This window comes from Heliangelus exortis, chromosome 9 (genome assembly GCF_036169615.1).
Source record: "Heliangelus exortis chromosome 9, bHelExo1.hap1, whole genome shotgun sequence".
In the NCBI taxonomy this organism is placed as follows: Eukaryota; Metazoa; Chordata; class Aves; order Apodiformes; family Trochilidae; genus Heliangelus; species Heliangelus exortis.
In genome coordinates, this window is record NC_092430.1 from 16,190,155 (window position 1) to 16,199,390 (window position 9,236).

The following is a 9,236-nucleotide window of genomic DNA, read 5'->3' on the forward strand; positions in this document are numbered from 1 at the left end:
ACAACAGCTGGAAGGGGAGGGCCTGGATGTTTGAAGGGTCAGGAAAAGGAGAAGCTGGAGGTAATGAGGAGCTGGAGAGCAGGATGGGCATTTTAACACACCATGGGGCAGAGATGGACATGAGACAATCAAAGTAGCCCTGCATGGGACAGAAATGCCAAGAAAGGGGAGAAGCTGCTGCTTGTAGTGCTGCTTTGTAGGACCCTCAGCTCCTCTGGCTTGTCTACCAGCTGACCAGATATGCTGGCACATGAAGAAGCGTCCCAGAAAGCAGGGGCTGAGCACTGAGCTGAAGCCAGCCTCTCCTTCCTCCTACTGCTGTTTGATTTCTGCAACAAGTGCCCCCCGGCTGTGGGGCAGGCTCCTTTTGGGATGACGTTCTCTCAGCCACAAAACCTCTCTTGGCGTGCATCCTCCAGGGGCAGGAGCCTGTTCCTCACCCCTCAGGCTGGGCACACCCCACTCACTGCTCAGCAGGGCCGAGCCCAGCACAAGCCTGCACCAGCTTACTCGTGCCAGGCACAGGGTGGGGGAAAACCAACAGCAAACCGGGCTGAGCTTTGGGAATAGCAAAAACCTGCTTTCCCACCTTGCTCCCCTACTTGCTTTCTCTTCCCGCCTCTCCCCAGTTGGTTTCTAATGTTTAGTAAAGCTAGTTGTCCTCATAACGGGGTTTTGACACACATACTGTCCTCATTTGACACACATACTTAGGTTTCTCTCCTCTCTGCCAGGGGCTGCCTGCCTTTGAGCTTGCTACCTCTCTGATTACTGCAGTTGTCACTTTTGGAAGTGGCTGGGCTGGGCTGACAGCTTCACTTACCCTGGACAAGCAGGCTGCATAGCTGTGACCTCCATTTCCCATTGACTTGCTCAGCTGCGTTTGCAAAATAAATACAGTATTTTCCTGGATCATGGCTGCATTTCCTCCTCCTGACTTTCTTTTTTTTTTTTTTTAAACAATGATGTCATGGCTTTTCCAGGCAGTTCAGCTGAAGCAATAGCAATCATTCCATTACTATCCACAGGGCAGAGGTCTGCAGACATCTGGCACGGCCATCCTGAGCCAGCAAGCTTTGCTCAGCATGGATGGTGTTTGCAGAGGCGAGGGAGCAGTGACACACAGGGCTGCACCACACGTGTTTTATGGCTGCAGAGCCCACCACAGACATTCAACTGGTGAGGCCTGCCCGTGTCAGCACTGCTGGGTTATTTGCCCTTTGATAACTCTGCTCCAGATAAAGGTCCTGATTCTTCCCAAGCCTTAGAAAAAAAGCATTAGAAAAAAGAACACCAAGCTGATAAACTGGCTGCTTTCCAGGGAGCTTCCCAGAATCTGTTTAAGCAGCTCCTCTGGTACCCATCCTCTTATGTAAAGACCTGCCCACTAGCTGGGGATGTGGCCGAGACTTCCTTCTCTTCAGTTTTCTTCTACACTGAGAAAAAAACCAAACCTCCCTGTGCTGCCAGGTCCCTCCCCATTCTACTTCTCAGCACAAGTGTTGGGAAGGCCTGGTAGAGAAATGGGGGTCCAAGTTTCCTGGGGCTTAGCAGGACTCAGTCACCCGCAGTGATGTTGTGAACTAAGGGGTCCAGCTTTTCCTGTGCTCCTCGATTTCTTCTCTCATACTTGGGCCTGGTTTTGGTGCTGAAAAAAACAGTGCTAAGTGAAAATAACACGGATGTTGGGATGGTTCAAATGCAGACACCAAAGCTGTGACTCTCCAAGTGGTGGATGTTTGATGGGCACACAGCTGGACTCAACGACATTGTGGGCGCTGGCTTTCTCTTGGCAGCCTTGGGGACCGGCTCGTCCCTGTCCGGATCACCCAGCGGGATCGACGTCCGCACTACCCCGGGGGGACCGGGCCCTGCACCGCCCCTGCGTGATCGACCCGGGGCCCGAGTGGACGGCTCAGGTGGCTCCGCTGTATTCTGCCGGTCCTCCACGAGAGGGCAGGCGAAGACGGTGTTTAAGCAAGGAGTCCCTGGAATAAAGACATCCGTCGAAAATAAATAAATAATTAAAGAAATCAACAATTATGCAGCTCGACATGGGACATCTGCTGCTGCCGGGGAAAAGCTTACCGCCCGGGGAGGTTTGCAGGCAGAAGGCAGGTGTTTGCCTGCAGCTCGTCCCCAGGGTGGTCTCCTGGTGTGGGGATTGACCAGCTGCAGCCTGAGCTGGCTGGGAGAAAGCAGCCTGAGAACGAGCAGGATACTGTGTCATTTCTGCCTGCTTGTGGGGTTGGACACAAGTGTCTTTGGCCACCTGGAGCCTCCTGGCCTGGCCTCTCTGAGAGGGATCCAGTGTCACAGCTAGAGGGAAGGGAGGTCCAAGCTCTAGCTGTGGAGCTGGTGTTTATAGAGGAATGTTAAAGGGAGAAAGCAGAGCTCTGTACTATTTCATGTGCTCACCCACCTGTATCCATATCTCTTGCTTTATGCTATTAACTCCTCACATCCTAGGCCAGCACCTGTGTGTGCAGTCCCTAACACAGCCCTATCGATGGCCCCTAGCAGTCCCCTCAGTAGTACAGGTAGATACCCTGGTACTGCTCTGAGCTCAACCTGTGCACCTTTGCTTCTGCACGTTTGTGCTTATCTGTCCCTTGTCTGGCTTCAAAGGGAGCTGCAGAAGATGAGACTGGGAATGAATCTCAGGTAGCAACAGCAGAGATCCTGAACACAGCTCAGGCTCTTAAGAGAGGTAAGAAAAACTAAGCAGCAAGATCCTTCCTCTGTGGACCTCTGCAGCCTGGTGCCCCTTTTGCTTTTCTACCTGGAGTACAACCTATTAGGTTTTTTGCAAGCTGCAAGAGCTGTTGGGCTGTGGGGCCTTCCTCACTGCCCCACAGCACCATCTGGATGTCCACAGACAGAAATAGGAATTTCATGGCCCTGGCTCCCAGATCACAGCTCGACCCCACCAAACTGAATGCTAGAACATAAGAAAAAGGGGGGGTCTCTGCTGGCAAGGGAATGGTACGAGGCAAAACTGTCCTGCCCATGAAATCTGAGCTGAGAGTCTGGATAGCATTTTGTAGATGACAGCCAAGGAGTCGAGGTGCTGTGAGATGCGGTGTTGTGGCCGTGGTGACAGCAGAGGGCACGCTTTGCTGTCACAGCGCTGAGGGTGCAGCCTGTGCACACAGTCCCTGGCATTGCTAGGATGCTCCGGATTTACGGAGCAGGCTGGAAATGTGAAGGTAAGAAAATAGTCACAGGAATTCAATGCAATTCAGTCATCTGTAAAACCACACTCATGCCCGGCAGCTCTGTGGCAGAAAGAAAGGAAGAGACTCTCCTCCATCACAGCCAGGTGGACGATGGATATACCTGACTGGTGAATGAGTGTGAAAAAAAATTCAAAGCACATTGATCACATAAAGGACCTGGGAGAGGGGGAAATGGTAACTCAGTCTGCAACTTGCTTGTCACTCCATGCCTGTGCCAGAGCCTTAAGGACTTCTGGAGGTCTGCCCTTCCCCGGGAGTCCTCACTTGGAGATAATCCAAAGATGTACAGAGCAGATAGTGTCCCTTTCTTCACTTTCTCAGTGTTGGTTCCTTCAGATCAGCACTACAAAAGCACATATTTTATATTTGTTTAGATGGTATTTAGATTTTCCTTGAAATGAAATATCAATATTCTTCAGCTGCGGAATATCATAGTGAATCTGCCAACCTGAGATCACCAGGAAATTTGGTCCATTCAACATTTTCATCCATCTCACAAGGCTCAGACACGATGGAAATTCAGCTTCCCTCCTTTAAACAGGGTAAGATGTTTCGGGGAGAATATTCTTACCAAAGCCTTGGCTGCAGTTTTACTTCTACCTGTCTCCGCTGAAATGCAAGAGGGGAAACACAACTAAGGTAGATGTCAGAGCCTTCCTAAGGCTTCTCTGTCTCAGGAGCCAAGTCACCTCCAGGTGGGGTTACAGGACCAGAGAGCAGAAAATTAACACATCCTTGATATCCTCTGAAATTCAGTGGGACAAATCTAAGACTTTGGATTTCCCTGCAGCAATATTTTTGGAGGACACCGATGTAATTCTTCCAGCAACCCCCAGGCGGAGGGGCAGTCAGGGGGACAGACATCCAGCTCCAGTGCTGAACAGAGAGTTGGAGTCAGAGCCAACTTTGCCCCCATGTGTCTGGAAAAGCCACAGTAACTGGGCTGACCATGAAAACCAGGAATCCACAGTGTGATTGAGGGTCCAAGCTTGCACGGGACTAGGCTATAGGGAGCATATCTCCATTGCTCCCAGTCTGAAACCCTGCTAAGCATTATTGCTGTGCATCAGGATGCCCTGCACTGCCAGGTGGCCAGGCAGGGTTGGCAGGTCAGGGTTGGGATGGAGAAATGTTAGAATTAAAAACGAAGGCTGGGTGAAGATGTAGGCTAGCAAGGGACATCTCTGAGCTGAAAGCCTTTAGCAGGGCTGGACTCATGCACAGAGGTGCTACAGATAGCTGAAAAAGAGTGAAATGCCATCACTTTCCCCTGGAGGGGGACAAGGCCAGCCAGTGCCAGGATAGATAGTTGCCTGCTGTGTCAAGTGTCCAGGAAACCTCAGGTAGCAGGGGAGTTTGAGAGAACCCAGTGCTGTCTCCCATTTCCATCTCTGCTCCTACTCAGTCCTTTTTAATCCTGGACTCGGCTGACACCACAGTGTGGCACAGCTGGGTTGTGGTGTGACAAGGGTGAGAGCCTGGGGTCTACAAAAGCTGTCTATTCCTCATGCAAGTAAACTGGAAGAGCCCAGATTGCTGTTATAGGAACAGCTTCAAGAAGTCAGGAAATCACTGTTGCAGGGAGAAGCATCCCTAGGAAAATCTCTCATTAAGACAGATAAGAGAGCCAAGATAGGTTTGATGCCCTGACACCTGCTGCCTTGGCCATTTTCTATGCACAGGACTAGCTCTTCTTCCTCGACTGCAGGAGAGGAGTGATGTTGCTCCAACTGCTAGTACACAGTAGAGTGAATGAAGCTCTGGGAGTCATGGCTCCCATGGCTGCCCGAGAGCAATGCCAGTGCTAGAAGACAGTGTCCCAGGAGCGAAAGTTTTGGCCTTGTTCAGGCCAGGCAGCTGGAGAAAAGATGGTTGTAAAAGCAGCACAAGTCAACCCAACCCACAGATGAAGGCTTCTTCTTTCATGAGTGTCATTCTTTTTGCACCATGATTTGGGGAGAATGCAGAGGATGAAGACGATGTGTGGCTGCAGGTGTCTGCACAAAGGAAGAGAGACATAATCCAGGGTGGAGAGTCCCAGTTCAGCCCACAGGTCTGCTTCTCCTAGAACCAGTCACCAGCAGCATTTCCTCTTGCTGACTGTAAAGCAGATCAGGAACACCTTTGTTCATGAGCCATGCTACCAGTTCAGCCTCAGCAAATGCAGGCAGCAGCACCAGGGTTGAAGGCAGACGAGGTATATTAATTCAGCATGAAATGAAATGTCCTTTTGCAGATTTCTGGAGACATTTGTGCAGTACCTGGGTCCTTGTATGCAGAAGCCTTTGACTTTCCTCAGGTGGAAAATGAGATGGCAGGGAGCCACTAATACCCCTTTTCTGGGCAGTAGCAGAGCCCCTTCCTTGCACACCCTGCTCTGCTCCTGCCAGATGGGACATAGCTGACAAGACCTGTCCTTTGGTGCGAAAAGCTTGCAGCTTCTTTGTCCCCAGTGTGGGCATCAGCCAGCTCACAGGGACAGGCTGGAGGAGTGGGAAAGATTGATTATCCCAGTGGGACAGTAGCATCCCCAGGGACCAGCAAATCCATTTAACCTGGGATGAATTTCGGGCTCAGACAGGGACCTGCAGGGACCTGCCAATTTGTAGGTGCTTCCCCGATTTGCAGAGCCATGGCAGAGCAGGGGCAGTTTTCCGGGGAGGGCTGCCTGGCTGCCAGCGAAGCTGTGCCGACGGCCAGTGGAGCTGGCCGGGGACAGAGGAGGAGTGTGGCAAGGACTGGTGCCGGATAGCCCCACAGGGGCCGGGGAGTCAGAAAAGACCACAGGGGACAGCTCAGCATCCCCCACTCCCTGCTGAAGCCGGGAGCAAATCCGCCCTAAAGAGGATCGTTTCCATCTACCCGGACTCTTCAGCCTGTTTCTTACCCGACGGAACGGGAAGACGAGCTCCGGCGAGGGGCTTTGGCACGGGGAGTGCTGGGGAGCTTCACCCTACGGCGTGGGGCTCAGACCCGCGGGGTGAGAGGTGCATGGCTGGCACCCTCCACTGCCACGCCGAGGGGCTTGTGTCTGGGGAGGAGGGAGCAGAGTCGAGGGCTCCGGAGAGACGGTGATTTGGAGAGAAAACGCGCTGGGGCCGGGGACGGACAAGGGGCAGCAGAGGGGCGGCTCCGGGAGGGGAGGGTCACTCGAAGGACACCGTGGACGCTTGGCTGGTCCCGGGCAGAGCGGAGCATCCCCGGTCCCGGCCCCCCCTCGGTGTCGGGCAGGGACCCACCCCCGGCGGCGTGGGGCGAGGGGGGCGCCCCCGCCTTGACGTCAGGAGAAGGGTTTATAAAGGCGGCGGGAGGCGAGGAGATCCCCAACGCCGGAGCCGAGCAGCTGCGAAGCCACCAGCGACTGCCCGCCGCCGCCTCTCCGCGCCCTACCCGCCGGCGAGATGCTGTCGTGCCGCCTCCAGTGCGCCCTGGCCCTGCTTTCCATCGCCCTAGTCCTCGGCACCGTCTCGGCCGCCCCCTCGGACCCGCGGCTCCGGCAGTTCCTGCAGAAGTCCCTGGCTGCTGCCGCCGGGAAGCAGGTGAGAGCCCCGCAACTGGGCGGCCACCCCGGGCACCCCTCGGGCACCCCTCGGCACCCCGACGGCCCTGCTGCAGATCCCAGCTTCTCTGCAGCAGGCAACCCCCTGAATGCCCATTGCAGACCTTCCATTTCCCCACCAGAGCCCCCCTGGAGCCCCTGGCACTCCCGTTACATATCTCCAGCTTCCCTGCTCCAGACCCTTCCAACTTCCCACTGAACATCCCAGTACCCTCCGTGCAGACCCAATGCTCCCCAGTGCTGACCAGTGTCCTCGTTTCAGCTCCTCCAGTTTCTTGATGCAGACCCCGCTTCTCTGACAGATCCCCTGGTTCCCTGGGCTGAGTCAGTGACAGGCTGGGCAGCTGGAGGCAGGAAAGGGGCACGCTCCACCCGAACCCAGCCCAGCCCAGCTGGGTACTGGTGAGGGTTGAAGCAGAGCCTCTGGTGAAGCTGGGCTTCTCTCTCCTGGGCTTCTCTGGGGCACTGAAGCAAGACAGCTGCCTCAGTGAAGCAGGGTGATGTCCTTATCCATGCAAACATGCAGCCAGGGCTTATAGTGACAAGAGGAAAAATAACCCCCAGTGAGAGGGTGATCTGACTCAGCTTCCCCCGTGGGCTCCCTCAAAGACCTTTTCCAGGACACTTTAGTGGCAGCCTCACTGCATCCTCACCACATTCTCACTAAGCCCAGCACAGTGTGCTGGAGCAGCAGGAAGGGAAGTTGAAGTGGTGCTGGGATGAGTTCATTCCCTGCTGCAGCCAGGACAGTGGTCTCTTCCCCACACCAGGTAGAAGTCAGAGCTCTTCTGCTTCCCTTTATTTCCTTGGTGAAATTGCTGCATAGCAGCTGTCAGTCGGGGCTCTTTGGGAAGAGCCAGGGCTCCCCTTCTCCTCCTGAGTCCTGGCATTGTGAAATCTGGGCACAGAGGTGTCTTAGAGGGACAGAGCAGTGAGATCCCAAAAGCTGAGGAGTAATCCTGGTCTCTTTTTCTCTCTCTTTTTCCCCAAGGAACTGGCCAAGTACTTTTTGGCAGAACTGCTCTCAGAGCCAAGCCAGACAGAAAATGAAGCCCTGGAGTCTGAGGACTTGTCCCGAGGGGCTGAGCAGGATGAAGTGAGACTGGAGCTGGAGCGCTCGGCTAACTCAAACCCCGCTCTGGCACCCCGGGAACGCAAAGCAGGCTGCAAGAACTTCTTCTGGAAAACTTTCACATCCTGTTAGCTTTTGAAACCCACCTCTCCTATCCATCTATCCCTGCCTTCTTCCTAGTCCCCTGTCCTGAGCAGAAGCTTCACCACAAAAGGCGAAGACTGTAAATACACAATCCACAGTTATGGTGAAATTAAAAAACAAGGAAAATTTGAGTTTGATTTCCAGTTGTTTTAATAAAACTTTCTGTTCCAATTGTACACAATTTGCTTGAGTTGTGATTTCTGACTAGTTCTTTAATGACATGCACTCCGCAACTCTTTCAGATGTACTATTTTTAATTCTTTGTTGCAATAAAGTTTATGTTTCAAACAGTGATGCTGAGAATTGGTGGTCAATGAGAAAAACTAAGTCACCTCTCAAGCTGCTTGTCTCCAAAATGCCACTCATCTAGGCAGCAGCAGTAAAGAGCATCCCCATGCACACAGATGCATACATACATCTCTTAAAGTGAGGTGGGGATTTTTTGTTTTTTCTGTGATCTTTCCAAGGGACCTAGCAACACAGTAGTATTTTAGATATCAAATCCCTGTAATTGCATCTGAATCAAATCCACAACACTGGCACTTCAGTTAGTCTGGAGAATTTACACCCACCACCAGAGCCATCACTGTAATTCACAGTTTTGTATTCCAAGTGATGGGAACCATAAAAGTGGTTCACAGTACATATTTACCCCACACATATCTCGCTCCCTTCTCAGCCACAAACATGTACAGGTTTTCTTACCAGGCATATTTTAATTCTTGTACAATCCCTCATAAACACTGCTTCTAGGATTCCTTAGGGAAGTTTTCCTTTGTTCTGCTGCTCAGGGGGAGGTTTCACATCTCTGTAAAGATGAGATGCTAACCCCACAGCACCAGCCCCTCTCCATCCAGTAAACTGGTTGCAGCAGTTTTTCTACATCATCATCATTAAAGGCAATATTAAAAGGTTCAGGGCTAGCATCAGCAAAAAGACATGCAGCACTCCATGGAAGAGAAATCCTTCATGTTTTTGCAGCATCTCTTCCTTTTCTGGCTGTGCTGGTTTGTGAGATGCAACTGTGGGTGAATTGGAGCTTGCATCCTGCATGGGGGACAGGTATCCCTTTGGTGAGAAATTCATCATTCAAGATTGAAGGCAACAAACAATTTGTAGCCATCACATGTGAAGGAAAATAATGATAAATAAAGATGTGAGCACTATCCTGTTGGATTCCCCAGCTGAGGACAGGTGAATTTGCCTTTGGTTTGTGCTTAGC

At 52.4% G+C, this 9,236-nt stretch overlaps 1 protein-coding gene across 1 annotated transcript; it reads left to right on the forward strand.

The window, feature by feature from the left end:
* Nucleotides 1–6,551: 6,551 nt before the first annotated feature.
* Nucleotides 6,552–8,308, forward strand: SST (somatostatin). Its single transcript, XM_071752342.1, has 2 exons — nt 6,552–6,778; nt 7,790–8,308. Exons 1-2 carry the CDS (start codon nt 6,641–6,643, stop codon nt 8,000–8,002), a joined length of 351 nt encoding a protein of 116 aa, XP_071608443.1. The 5' UTR covers nt 6,552–6,640; the 3' UTR covers nt 8,003–8,308.
* Nucleotides 8,309–9,236: the final 928 nt, after the last annotated feature.

Excerpts from the sequence above, each read along its gene's own strand:
- SST (XM_071752342.1), top strand. The coding sequence starts at position 6,641 with ATGCTGTCGTGCCGCCTCCAGTGCGCCCTGGCCCTGCTTTCCATCGCC. Across the intron at positions 6,779-7,789 it reads CTGCTGCCGCCGGGAAGCAG|GAACTGGCCAAGTACTTTTT; the intron begins GTGAGAGCCCCG and ends TTTTTCCCCAAG.